Source organism: Haemorhous mexicanus, chromosome 14, assembly GCF_027477595.1.
Source record: "Haemorhous mexicanus isolate bHaeMex1 chromosome 14, bHaeMex1.pri, whole genome shotgun sequence".
In the NCBI taxonomy this organism is placed as follows: domain Eukaryota; kingdom Metazoa; phylum Chordata; class Aves; order Passeriformes; family Fringillidae; genus Haemorhous; species Haemorhous mexicanus.
In genome coordinates, this window is record NC_082354.1 from 2944916 (window position 1) to 2959543 (window position 14628).

General features: G+C 39.8%; 1 protein-coding gene across 1 annotated transcript; it reads left to right on the top strand.

Annotated features, from left to right (window-relative positions):
• The first annotated feature begins 966 nt into the window (after positions 1–966).
• Positions 967–9662, top strand: LOC132333812 (homeobox protein CDX-4-like). Its single transcript, XM_059859270.1, has 3 exons — positions 967–1470; positions 6435–6580; positions 9456–9662. Exons 1-3 carry the CDS (start codon positions 1038–1040, stop codon positions 9660–9662), a joined length of 786 nt encoding a protein of 261 aa, XP_059715253.1. The 5' UTR covers positions 967–1037.
• The last annotated feature ends 4966 nt before the right edge of the window (positions 9663–14628 follow it).

Genomic DNA, 14628 nt, shown 5'->3' on the forward strand with positions numbered 1-14628 from the left:
TCACAAACTTAACAACCCAGATGTCTCTCCCTGCTGATTTCCCTGGCCCGAGCTGCCAAGGAAAGCAGACTATAGCCAGCAGCCTCAGAGGAAGGAACCAGCCTCCTTTCAGGCAGATAAAGGTTGGCTTGAAACAGAAGCAAACAATATTCCTGGGCCTAATCAAAGACTTTTTTCACTACTTTTTACAGTCATTTTCTTTGTACTTCTGGCACCATCTTTGTTAGGAAGATTTATTGTCTGCTTTTTAAAAATTTATCAGTTTGCAGCGGCCACCAGATGAAGGGATCTCTTAAATCACTCTGTGTGGAGAAAGTGTGAACATGTGTCTTACAGTCAGAGCTTTAAACTCTCTCATTCTGGAAAACCTCTTACAAACATCAACAATGTGAGGAACATTTTTGATATGTTTATACTCAAGACATGCTGTTTACAAGGTGCTCTATATTTTGAAGTTATTGAATTACAATTATTCAAACTGACTGTATCCATTAAAAAGGAGATTTTTACAATTATATGAGAAATTAAGAGAGTAACAGATTTATTTGTTGATTGATAATACCTGACAAAATAAAGGTTTGAGACAAGAAGAATGTTAAACATTGCTATTATAGTTACCACTCTAATTTCTTTTTAAAAGGTCGATTTACTTAACTATTTAAGTTACAAATCCAAGCAACTGTTGCATCATCTTACAGGACTGGGATCGCTGTTGAATATCAGGACAGGATAATAGGATAGATAAAAGTTCTCTGAAAGAGAAAGCACCAGAACCAGCAGCAAGGTGGGGTTGGTCAGCCCTTCATTTGAATGTAAATGCAATTATGAGGCAGGCAGTTGGGCTGACGTCAGACAAGATCTTGGTAAACCATTACCACCAGCACCTGGTAACACAGTTGATAATAAAAGAGGATGAAGTAGAAGATTCCAAGCAGAGTGGCATTATTGGAGAAAACCAAACACAAATATTTTTGAGCAGTAAAAGAAGACACTGAGGACCAAGATGTTGTGACGCCGTGTTTACAGTTGGGACAGCCATGTACGTGAGCTCACTCTTGGAGAAGGAGCTCAGCATGTACCCAGGACCTGCCAGGGCCAGCAACAGCCTGCCCGTGCAGAACTTCGTGTCTGCTCCAGCCTACTCCGACTACATGGGATACCCCCCGGTGCCAGGCCTGGACAGCCACGGGCAGCCGGCGCCCGCCTGGGGCTCCCACTACGGCCCCCAGCGCGAGGACTGGAGCGCCTACGGCCCAGGCCCTTCCAGCGCCGCGCCCGCTGCCCACATCAATGGCTCGTCCCCTGGCCAGGGCTCCTACAGCTCTGCTGATTACAGCTCCCTGCACCCCGCTGCTGCTGCTGCGCCCTTACCTCCTGTAGATACCATTAATGCCCAGCAAATCTCTCCCAACAGCCAAAGGCACAGCTCTTATGAGTGGATGAGGAAAACGGTGCAAACCAACACTGCTGGTGAGTGCAAATTCAACTTCCAACCTCAGAAAGCATCTTCTGCTATCACCGAGCTTAGAAATAATTAACTTTACTTGAAGCACATAGGTTGGTGGGTCATTTATGACATTTATTTAGCCTACTGCTGTTTAATGCAGTTTTAACTAAATTTGTGCTAGTTTCACTTTCTCCCATATAGGCTTTCTGTGGTTGCTGTAGTGGAATGGCTGATGTGGTCTCAGCTCCAGGAATCCCTGTTGGAACACTCCGTAAAGCAGTTTGTGTGATAAACATGATAATCATAGAGGTGTTATGGAGCCATGCAGCCACATTTAACAGTTACAGACAGAAATACTACATAGTTATTTTGTGCTGCAGGGAAGATATCAATATGGAATCAGGTTGATCTTTTTAAACCTTATAGACTTCTCAATAATCATAAAGAAAACCACGTGCTCTGATCTAACTGGAGTAGTTATGCAATTTTCTGCAATTTTCCTGTGTCTCACATTTTTCTGCCCAAATTTATTAGGTGAGCACAAATACTCCTAGAGAAGCAATCTGACTCAAACAATCAGCATAGACTATTTTTTTTTTGCAGATCACATAATTCCTTGGTTAAGCTTCCTTTTAATTTAATCTCACATCAGTTTTACTTTCCTTACATGCCAGAATTTTTCAGCTTCCACAATTACACAATTAAAAATCTTTTTTCTGCAAGTGGCACTCACTGATGTGCCTGTTCTTGCCACAAGCTGCCTGCCAGATTAATGTTTCCATGTATATTCCCAAGGTGGAAACTGGGAAACTGGGTGTAGCAAGGTTTGCTAAATCTATGGTTCAGGTTAAAAGTAATAAGTGTGTGGTAAGGAGCATCAAAGAAATGCTCAAAAAAAAAAGCAGAGCAATTACAATTGGAATCTTAGAAAACACAGAAAATCTGCACTGCTGCTTCAGACAGAATCCTCCTTCAAATGGTTATTACTCAGGAGCAAAATTAGCCTAGTAATTGCTTCTTAATTATAAAGCAGACACACATTGTTTTGCCTCTGTTACTAAATATAAAATGCCTGGTGAACATTAGGATATCACAATGCTCTCCTGTCACTTGGAGCCTCTGCAAAGGCCTTCAAAGCCCGGCAGATTCAGTCTGCTGTCCCCCCTTCTGTATACTCATGTAAATCCCAGTAATTTCATTAACATCATTGGAGATTGCCAGGTGTAGAAGTGATGCAAGACTAGTGTAGATCAAATTCAGCTGAGACTACTGAATTTCAATGAGGCAGCCCTGGCTGTCATGTTGGCACTGAATTTTTAATGTGTGGCTTTCTTAAAGAATAACATTCTTAAAGTTTAACACACTTAAAAATCTAAATCATTGCTTTACACTTACTAAACAGTCTTGGAAGACCCTGAAAGGTTTCTCATGCGCTTGTCCAAAGTTATAAAATATATTTGCAATTCAGAGACACTGTTTTGGGCCTAAATTCATCTCTGGTCTCAAAAGTGCTTACACAGGATTTACTCACATTCTGAAATACTTTATGAACCATTCGGGACAGGTGGAACAGAGCCCATCAATAGCTGCATGTCCTGAGGCTGTGCATTCCTAGAACCCAATCCTTTGAAGTGTTAAAAACAGCCGAGGACTTCACAGAAGTGAGCTCAAGGCATCAACGCACCTTAAAAAAAGAGATCGTGAGAGGGAAGCACAAATGTGGTAATTGTGCAAAACAAGAAAAGTACCAAAGAGATTTAGCTTTCCATTGGCGTTAAAAAAACAAACAAACAAACAAACAACTGGAAATTTTAATCCTGTCACAGAAAAAATTGTGATAAATGGAAGAGAATTCAAATAAATTACAAAGCTAAAATTATGCACATAACTGCTCTGTACCACCTTATCCGTGTTTTCTCTAGAAGAAAACTGACTTGATGCCATTATAACCCCTCTTTGAAACACACTTGCTGTTTTTTCCTTATTGCTATAATATTATTTGGGATATCAAAGTAGCTACTGGTTCCTCTCCTTCAATGTTATCACTGCTTAATAAAGTTCATTGCTTTAAAGTCCCAGAATGACAGCCCTAAACTCTACAAATACATTTCTGTGCATAAACATGTGTATGTCCTCAACTCCACCAGTGTGTACACACATCAATGTATGTGAGCAGAACGGAGTAACAGAAACCACAACACATCTCATTAGATGACAGAGCCTCTTGAAATACTGTCCTAATGACAGTGGGAATTATTTTAAGTAAAGCAGATGTCAGTGGGAATTTTTCCTCTCTGTTTAGACTCTATTAAATACACTACATTCTGATTCAATATTCTTATTTAGCATTTGATACCAAAAAAAATTCAATTGCAGGTAAGGTGAAATGAAAATTTACCTGGCCAAGTCAATCTTCAGGACAAAAAAAGATCAAAGACAGAAGTACTCTGTCCTTTCAACAGCTAAAATGTGATTTGAAATGAAACATCCTCTGATGAAAGGATCCTAACTGTATATTCAGAACTGACCCTTGTTTTACTTCAAACATACAAACATTGCAAATATACAAGGCAATAAAATTTTTTTAAAAATCAAACATGGAAAGTAAGCTTGGTAAAGAGACCTTCCCAGTCAGGCCCTCCTAGTGAGGAAAAGAACATCTAAGGAATTCCTGATAGTCTGATCCTGCTTTTACTGAAAATCTGTGATAAAGTCTGCCATCCACTTCAGTTATGCTGGAGCAGAACTTCCAATTATTTTCTAAACTCTGTGTAATCAACAGGGTAAGATGTGTATTTTCTGAGAGCAAGAGAACTTCAAAGTGTAAAACTTACTGAAAAGGTATCTAAAGGGCCTAGAAAAAGGGTTTAAAACTTCATATGACCATCTGGGAGTGACCCTTTTCAGAAGGAGAAGGGACTTTAACAGGACTAAACAAAAGATCAACATGATTTTCATATGTTACAAGCTCAGCCAAAGGATTTTTTTCAAACTATAGCAAACACATTTTATGTCTTTGTTTAAACAAGCTGTGATGTACAAGTAATTCAGACTACAGAACAGCAGAAACATGGCCAGAAAGCAAAACAGAATAGCAGGAAAAAAGGCCAGGCCCCTGCTTTAATGCTAATTTATTTTTCTTTGTAAATTAGTTGTGACATCTATTTTCCACTGGCCTACATTGTCTGAGGTTTTGAGGCCTATCTGTCATATTGAGGCAACAGACCCTTTTAACACTTCTCTTTGCTTTGATATGCAGTCTTGTCTCTTCCTTCTCCCTCTTTTCTTCAGGAGTTATATTGCCGGAAAGGGTGATGATTTTCACAGCAAATAAAGAGGCCTTCTCCCAGCTTTATTGTCTTCAGAAGAAATACTCTGTGAATTTTATGACCAAGGGGAATGGGGAAAACTACTCCTTTTCTCCACCCCCTCAAATCATGGTTATATTTGCTGATTATAGCGAGGCCGGAATAACCTTGTTGAATTTTAACTTGTTTTCAAAGATTCCCTCTAAGCCCTCAGTTTACAAGGAACCTGAATATCTATACTATTGTTAGCATTAGAACTATCACTGAGGGCAAATATTTCAAAGTCAAGGATTTGTAGCATGAAAAAAGTAAACTTAGTTGAATGATTTAGTCCTGCAAATTTAGGCAGCAAAATCTTCTGTGCTGGAAGTTGAAGTGGCAGAGGATTCGGGAAAATATCCCTAATTATGCTTATTTCAGTTATGTCTGCCTTCAGATAAAAATATCCCAGTCTGTCCTCGGTGTCGGTCCAAAAGTAAGGAGAACTGAGGAAAAAATATTCCTTCATCTATTTCTGTCCCTTTTTCTTCTGCTAAGATGAAAGTGTCTGACATTTGTTTAGGGCTTGTAAATTCCAAACCAATTGGCTTGTGTTTCTGAATGTGAAAGGGGTTCTTGATAAGATCTCCTTGTCGCTCCTTTGTGTGGCGTGTGCTTCATCTTAACACCTCAATGGATTTTAGGGAACCACTTTAAAGGAGTCTTTGTCCTACAGTTTGTCCCAGAAAACTCACATCAAAAAAAACTGGGAAGATCAGAAGAAAAAAGGAAAACTATCTAGTTGGTAGTTGAAAGTGCAAAGGAGAACAAATAAGTTGAAAACTGATCTCTCTGGACTATTATTACATGAAGAATTGCCTAAAAATTATATTAAATGAGAGATACATTCTAAACATTTAGTAATGCTGGTCTTAACAGTATTTGTCTGGTATATCTAAGAATATTTCTTTTATACATTAGAGAGGGTTTGATCCTGAAATCCTTTTACAAGATTTTATTGCCTCATCTTACAAATTGTCAAGTACCTCCAACTGTAAAGGGAAGCCCAGCAAAGAGTACCCTCAGGAATATCCTACAGGCACTCAGCACCTTGCAAGACTGGACCTTTTTGAAAAACTACATTAAGTTATTATTGAACTTCTAAGTTTATCTTATGGCCACACAAGAAAGGAAAAGCATTTCTAGTAGGACATATCTTTGTGCTACAAAAGCAATCTTTAGAAACTCAGATAAAGAATTAGGCCATGGTACAACTACCCAAGTTGTGACTGAAGCTCAGTCTTGAAATGCTGGGTATTTATGCTCTCACTGACACAGAAGTCCCTTCACTGAGCACTGAAATGAAACCCCTTTGAGATTAATATAGCCAGCACCAATTATGTACTGCTGTTATTAAGATGTACTGCTGAATTATTTAAGATGCTTCAGGGTGTTTATCACTTAAGAGCTTCACATTTAAATATATGTTTACAGAGAAGGGGAAGTAAAGAGGGAAGACAGTTATGGTAACCAATAGCTTCTTATTTCACCCTGCACCTCTAGTCCCTCTCTGTACCACAGCAAACAATCCCATATAAGTATCCTGTGGTTTAATTAATGTCTGGGAAATGCCTGAGATGTTTGCAAGCTGCTATTGAAAATCCAATTCAATGTATGAATAATCTTTCTTTTCTAACCAGGTAAAACAAGAACAAAAGAAAAGTACCGGGTTGTTTACACAGATCACCAGAGACTGGAATTAGAGAAGGAATTTCACTGCAACAGATACATTACAATCAGGAGGAAGTCAGAACTCGCAGCAAACCTGGGTCTCTCCGAAAGACAGGTACAGAGAGCACCCCTCAGGTGTGCCCACGGTGCCCAGGCACTGCCAGGGGACAGGTACAGAGAGCACCCCTCAGGTGTGCCCACGGTGCCCAGGCACTGCCAGGGGACAGTACAGAGAGCACCCCTCAGGTGTGCCCACGGTGCTCAGGCACTGCCAGGGACAGTACAGAGAGCACCCCTCAGGTGTGCCCACGGTGCCCAGGCACTGCCAGGGGACAGGTACAGAGAGCACCCCTCAGGTGTGCCCACGGTGCCCAGGCACTGCCAGGGACAGGTACAGAGAGCACCCCTCAGGTGTGCCCACGGTGCCCAGGCACTGCCAGGGACAGGTACAGAGAGCACCCCTCAGGTGTGCCCACGGTGCCCAGGCACTGCCAGGGGACAGGTACAGAGAGCACCCCTCAGGTGTGCCCACGGTGCCCAGGCACTGCCACTGCCAGGGGACAGCAGCAGCCACCTCCTGCCTCTCTGCATTTGACACACAGAGAATCCACCACACAGCCCCACAGTTATTACCAGGTTAATTTGACAGAACCCACCAGTTATATGGAACTCAACATTAGGAGTTAACTCATACTTTAAAAAGCAGTTATTCTTACTTATTCTTACTTGATAGCCAGCTGGAATTTAAACACTTCAGCTTAACAGGGTCTTAGCTATGGTCCCAAGAGTTTCAACATTCATAATTTTATTTCTTCTTGAAATCACACCAAGTAATGGCCAGCAAAGAATCCAAAGCATTTGATATATTTCAGCTGGAAGAAAGGAAAGTTAAAACTCAATCCAATGAGATATCTATGGGGTTTTTTGTTACAAATATATTGCCACAATTTCCACAGGCCACATTCTTCCTCTGTCAGATTTCAGCATGTTCAGGGGGCTTTTACAGCCTTGGATTTTCAAGTAAGGATCTCTTTTTGCCACTCATATGTGTAGCCAAGACTATCCATCCAGGGAATGTTCAAGTGCATACTTGGATTGTTTCGTCCTTGGAAAGCAGCTCTGCCTTCACTCCTGTCTAGTACATATTTAATCTCTGTCCTGGATAAAGCCAGGCTCCTGAGCAGGGCACAGGAGCCGTGTTAGCCATGTTCATACAGACACCAGAGGAACTCAGGATGAGAATTCCCTAAAATCCCTGTGTTGGAGAGCACTTCTCCCAGGCACAGCTCTACAGTGTGTGGAAATAATAACTGCTGGATCCAAGGCTCCAGAATTGCAATGGTTCTGCTACAGCTGGAGGAGAAGGGCAGATTTGGTGATACTGAATTAGTCATCTCATTTAAAAACCAGATGATTGCCATGAGGTAAATATTAACTAGAGATCTTTCTTCTTAGAATTTTACAAGCTTTTGTTCTTTCTAAACATACACATTTGGGTCTCTTAAATTGTTCATCTTTCAGCGGCCTCCTCTGATTCTGCACTCAGTCTGTGGAAGAGCATGGGACTGAGAGGGACCAGTGAAGGCTGGAAGTGTAGGAATGCAGAGACATTCAATGGTGTTTTAGGACCAAGCACTGTGATTTTATAAACATATTTTAGTGCAGTGATGCTCAGTCCCAGACCCAAATAGTACAGAGTGCACTGCACAGACTGTGAGTGCCCCCAGGCAGGAACAACAAAAACCAAGTTTATCATGGATGGACAAAGTTTGTCACACAGTAGGATAGAGCTGCACTGGAAAATTTTCAGAGAACTCCAATTATGAGAGATTTACAGCCTCCACCTTAATGTTCTGCAAGCTGGCTGATTTAGAACACAGACATGCCTGGAGTCACCAGTGAGCCTGCAGAAAATCAGCAGTTTCATTTTACAGAGCTGCTGCTCCTAATGCCACCCCATTTTTACCTGGTGAAGTTCCTTCAAGTATAATATAGACAAAATACATAACTGATCAGCATTTCCACAGCATAGACAAAGCTAAATGCTTCTTCATGCCAATACCAGCAAGGTAGTAAAAAATAAATATAAAACACTGAGATTTTTAATACAAAGCAAGGGTACAACTTTCTATATCGTATTGTATTCAACACACCTTAAAGGCTGTAACAAATACTGTGAATTAAGAACACAGTTAGCAAGCAGGAAAACACAAACAGAAGTCCCTCCTCATTCACACTTTCACATAAGGAAAGAAAATAGAGATTCTTCAAGTAAGTTTTAAACAGATAAGTCTTTCACCTGCACAATGAGCCTGGGAAATTGACTGTCTTTAAGTAATGCTGATATATCTATTTATACACATAACAGTACATATGTATCTGTAAAATACATGTTTAAATATAAATTCCAGTAATAAAATCAGTCAAAACTTTTAAATACATAAGAATATATATACACACAAAATTCACTCACAACAGAAATGAAGAAAAAGAACCCTCACTACTTGGCTTTGAATTAATCTGTAACATAGATAGTAAAGAAATCTTCATATTTAATCGATAATTGCATCTTCCTAAATTAAGACAGTGGCAAAGCTGAAATTATGAACTCTGTGGCCTGAGTCTCAATGAGTCCATGGATTTCTGTGTTCCTAAATATAACACTGTGTGTTCACTTTACACCGAAAGCCCAAGAAAAAAAAGAAATCAAAATAGAAAAAATCAATTTTCCATTGGTTATTATGCCAAAAATTAATACAGAATAATGCAAAAACTTTTCACTGCACAAATTCAGTATTTTGTTTGTGGAGGGTTTTTTGGTTTGGTTTTAACTTTGGGGCTTTCCTTCCTCATGGCTTTTTGTTTGTTTGCTTTGGGTTTGGGGTTTTTTACATCGCATTTTTGAACCTACCTACATTTCCATTGCTATGATTACTGTAAAAGGTTGAGCAGCACTTTGAATTAATCAGGTATCATTTCTAATGCCCCAGGTGAAAATCTGGTTCCAGAATCGCCGAGCAAAAGAGAGAAAAATGATCAAGAAGAAAATCTCGCAGTTTGATGGCAGCGGGGGCTCAGCTCAGAGTGACTCTGGTTCACTCAGTCCAAATGAACTGTCAAATTCTCTGTTCCCACCACCACATGGAATAAATGGATTACAGCCTAATGACATTCACCAAGTCATAGTTTCAGAATGAACAGAGGGAAAAAAACCAAAACAGGAAAAAAGAAAAAGCAAGAATGCATTTATCCAACACTGCCACCCCCCACCTTGGAAACTCAACTTCCCAAGGGACCATGTTCATTTATCTGCCTTCAGAGTGCTGATTTCTAAACAGAAAACCTGAGCCTATAACCAAAATATTTTGATTATTGCAACAATCTCAGGGACTTTGTGCTGCTAAGATTCATCTCTTGGTATCTTTGCTAGCAGGTAATTTGCTTCAGACACTGACACAAAGAGTGATACAGCTGAAGATTCAGTACAGGTAGTTCTAGTCTGATCATCCATATACACAGAAAACTAAGGGAACTGATTATAAAATAGAGTCCTATTGCAGAAAATATAACCATCTGGGTGTGATTGGTTTGTTCCATTTTTATAATTAGTGGAAATCATAGATGTTAATAAATATTTACACTTAAAAGGACTGAGAAGGATACTACTTTTTGAAAATAGCAAAACCATTTAAAACACGTTTAAATGCTCAAGGAACATAATAATGTTGCTATACCAACATATTGCATTTAAATTAAATAACAGAGATACTCTCTGTCCCGTGGAATTGTATTCAAGCAATAGTTACAGATACAGAATATACCAAACCTGCCAAGATTAGTTCCACTGTAAGAAATACAGCAATTTCTCATATACATTAGGAAATGCCAGAAAATTTGGAAGATAAGTATTACCTCAATCTTCTAGGATTGCACATATTATTGCTCAAAAATCCGAGCACAAATGAAATGGAAACAAAACTGTTACTACAAGCAAACCACCAAAAAGCAAATAAAGAATTTGCTTGATGTCTTTAAATATTGGAAGTGAAACAGGAATAGTCTCAAGCCACTGATTTTATCCCTGATACTTATTTGGGGCTGAAGACAACAACTCTCCCAAAGTAGCTGAGAGGGTATTTTGAAGCTGTCACCTGCAGCTGAGCAATCACAAAAGAAATTTCACTTCATGGGCACTCCTGAAAGAGCACAAATTAAGGATATGATCACAGTGGGGTTTGCTTTAATTACTGCTCCATGTTGGCAGGTGAGAAGGTAGCAACAGTATCTGAGAGACAAGTGATGAGTCTGGCAAAAGCAGAAAGAAAACCCAAAGCACTAAAAAAATCCCCAAGCCCTTAAGTAGTGCTGTTCTTTGGAATTTCTTAAGCTGACCTTTTTGCTAGTATAGAAGTAAGCAGCTCTATTGGGAAGATTTCATATTCCTGAAAATGTCAAGGGGAGCAAAGGTAATAAAAAGGGAAAAAAAACAGAACACAAACAGAAAACAGCATTAAGAAAATCATGCATCACTTATTTCAGCAACATCAAACTCTTGCTCTCAGAAACAGCAGAATAAATTCTGCTCTTTTCTTCGTGTCAATGAGCATCGATAATGCACTGAACACCATGGACAGGACTTGTCAAAGCTCTCAGCATCTGGATTCAAAACACTAGATAACAAATTTGAGGATATGCCTCACGATTCCTCATTTATTTTAAAACAACTCTGTTAGAGTAGCTCCATGAAAGCAGTTCTGTTAGAAGTTACAAGATTAACACTCATCAGAACTAAATTCTGAATTTTATCTTTGTAGACATAAATGTCTCAAACTAAACTAAGAAGAAATCCTGTAACATAGATTAAGACCTTACTGTAAACATTCTGTGGGTGGTTCCCCAATATATTTTCTAGTTATCTCCTATCATATGGTTCAAAGAAATGGGTGTATTCTAATGCAAACAAACTGTAAACAGAAAATCTTGTGTACATAAATAGTTATAAAACTCAGCCCGATGAGAAATTGAGCCTACATCTGCATGGCTTTAACTCAGGATCTCCTAAATGTGCTCACTGATGTTCCAGTGGGATCACAGGGACATTACAGGAGCAAGAGCACATTGTGGAACACGCACACACAGAGCTGGTTCTGTTCACATTCACAGAAATGCACACGTGACACACACAAGCCTTTTTTCTCTATTCTTCAGTCAAACAAAACCGGATTTTTTTCCTTGGGAGAGGAAGTTTCCCCTGTTCCATCAGCCCCTCTACCTGGGTTGCCCTTCTATACATGAAGGATGTAGAGGATAAAATAATTTCTCAGGAAACTCAGACTTTAGATAGCCAATAAAAAAGGGAAGTGAACCTTTACCTCAAATCAGCAGACAGGCCATTTCTATGGAAACCAGGAGAGGGCTTTTGTGAGGCTTAGCAGTGGCACAGAAATGGAGAAAAAGAAAACTTCTAGTTTTCAGATTTTTTTCTCCGATCAGTTTTTATATCAGCAAGGAGGGATGGCAAGTACAGCTATAACACACAACAGACCATTCATTATATTTGAGTATTAGAAATGCATTGCTTCAGATTTCCCTCCTCATTTATGATAAAATTGAAATGAAACACCGATATTCAACACTTTCAAATCACCATCTTGCAGATTCTAACCAAGCTCCAGGCAGTCAGGAAACACCACCCTGCCCTGACAAACTGCTCAGAGGAGCCACTGAAGGCACTGTCTGCACTCAGAACCACCACAGTTGATAAAGGAATCACTCTAAATGAGCCCATTTTAGATGTTTTTAGAGTTGGAATGGGATACAAAGCACCTCCTCTGGCATGTTTAATATCAGTCTTGTCAATAAAAACTGCTTCTCTTTTTCATGATCTTAATCCTGAATTTTGTCCATCAGATGTGTTTTAAATGTATCCCAAGCATATGTTAATAAATATTTAGAGGAGAATCTCTTTCATCTACTAGAAAATTATCTCTAAGCCTACAGAGTGGATCAGATTATCTTCTCTGACTACAGTTAAGTCAAGTAAGAAGTTATTCCCCTTATCTGTTGCTGTGCATAACTACCCCCAATATGGATCGTAATGTCCCTTTCAACCTAAGTGCAGTGGCACAGCTGTTTCTCAAAATAATCTAAGGAAAAAATTCTTAAACTCTTTTAGACTAATCAGGATATTTTTTGGTTAACTCCATCAGAGAGTGATTACCTGCAGTCAGAGTATCAGCTCAGGAGGCTGAGAAGCCAGTGTCCTGGTTTAGGGCAAATTTTGGAGAAAACTTTTGAATTGGGTTTTTTTTTTAGAACGCAAATCTAAGTGGGTCTTCTTTTAATTGGTTTGGGAAACGATTTCTTTGGAGAAAAGTGGAAAAACCCTGTTTACTTAATAGGTAAAGTATTTACTAGCATAAAAAGGGATCAATACAAAACAACCAAACTTCTTGCTGTTTTGAAGACATGACAAATGTAGAAAGTCTTTTTTGTGAGGTGTAGCACAGCTCACTCTGTTATCAGTCCCTGTGCTGCTGGAATGCAGCGTCTCAGGCCCAGTGGGCTACAGGTGTGAGCTGTTGGTGGTTTTCTGGGTTTTTAGTCTAGAGCAGGTTTGAACAGTTCTAAGAAAAACAAAAACCACAGTTTGGGGAACTTCTCTGTCTTAGCTAGCAAAAAACCTCACTAAAAAGCAAAGGAGAGCTCTCTCCTGCTGTCCACTGCAGCCAATACAGTCTAGGAGAAGCATGCTGGAGAGCAAGTGCAGTTTCTGATAACAAACTTCAAGCTTCTTCTTTCTCCCTTTGCTCTCTGAACTAGTTTTAGAGGTGCAGAACTTAATATCTGGCATGAACAGACAGTTGGGGATACAAGCATCATAAAGTCACCTCAGGACAGCCAGAGAGAGGGGGAAATGGCAAGCAGCTCAAAGAAAATCCTTACCCTGCCTCTTGCAGGCTTTGGACACTTTATCAGACTGCAGCTGTGCCATGAGCCAGAAAACATCATCCCAAACCAAAATCTAAATTGAGCACTTCATGGTGGCACACTTCAAAGGGCCATTAAGGACTCCAGGCCCGACTGGCAGAGCCCATCCCTGGTCATGGGACACGAGATCAGGATGTGCCTCCCTTGGATGGAGGCACCACAGTCAAAGTCCTTGCATTCCATCATTTTCTGGGCAGCTGTGTTTGACTCTTCAGCATTGCTTCTGCGAAGGAGAAACTTCAGCAGATCTGATCAGCCCCTGTATTTAAATTTGTATTTACATGGATGAAACACTAAAGGCTGTAAATAACATTATTCAATATTTGTCTTTCTTCCTTTGAAGACTGCTCCAGGGACTTTAGTCATACTCTCCCTTAGCACTATTAAGCAATTAAAATAATAAATTAAATGCCATCCTTTGCACCCAGTGGGTCTCTTCCCCAAGCTCTCCAAGTTTCCTGTTTTTCAGTGTATGTAAATAGAAAACCATCAGTGTTTGAATTCAGCTGATTGACTGGTGGTTCCAGTCTGCAAGGCAGTGAGCCCCTTTAACACCATGCTGATATCAAAAAAACCTCTACATCACACAACTGTCTAATTCCAGCAGCCAGCAAATCCCTTCTGACATTCATCTGAATCATCCTGATTCTTATGAGAATCCTGAGAAGTGCCAAAGCTTTGGCAGAAGTGCCCTCCTCAGTTGCCCTGTCCAGAAGTACTTCATCAAGAAGGGCCTCTGGCACAAACTGCTCCTGCTGACACTCATTGTAGCACCACAGTAAATTTGCTTTAGTAATTAACTTCTAAATATTGATCAGTGGGAGACAATAAAGAAAAATACAGATGTGCCCTTAGTTACAGATAGCTTAGACTAAAAATGGGAAAGTACCTCATTATAAGATATTTACAATATCAGTTTACAAAGACAGAATAATTTAAACCCCTAATTGGCTGTTTGTAGTAGTCATCCTGGCCAAAAAACACCCTGGATCAGAAACTTGACAACCTCTTGAAACGTAATTATTTTTGAAATTTGATCTACATCAGGCATTTTCAGTATAGGCAGCACAGAGCTGCAGACCCCTGGACAAAGCCAAAACCCTTCCAGATATTTGAACATATTGGTATCACAAAATCAGTTTGATTGAACCTCACACACAACTCTTAGCTTGC

What these genes read in the sequence shown, in the direction of transcription:
- LOC132333812 (XM_059859270.1), top strand. Translation starts at nt 1,038, where the DNA reads ATGTACGTGAGCTCACTCTTGGAGAAGGAGCTCAGCATGTACCCAGGA. An exon ending in GGTGCAAACCAACACTGCTG is followed by an intron (nt 1,471 to 6,434) that starts GTGAGTGCAAAT and finishes TTTTCTAACCAG; the next exon opens with GTAAAACAAGAACAAAAGAA. An exon ending in TGGGTCTCTCCGAAAGACAG is followed by an intron (nt 6,581 to 9,455) that starts GTACAGAGAGCA and finishes CTAATGCCCCAG; the next exon opens with GTGAAAATCTGGTTCCAGAA.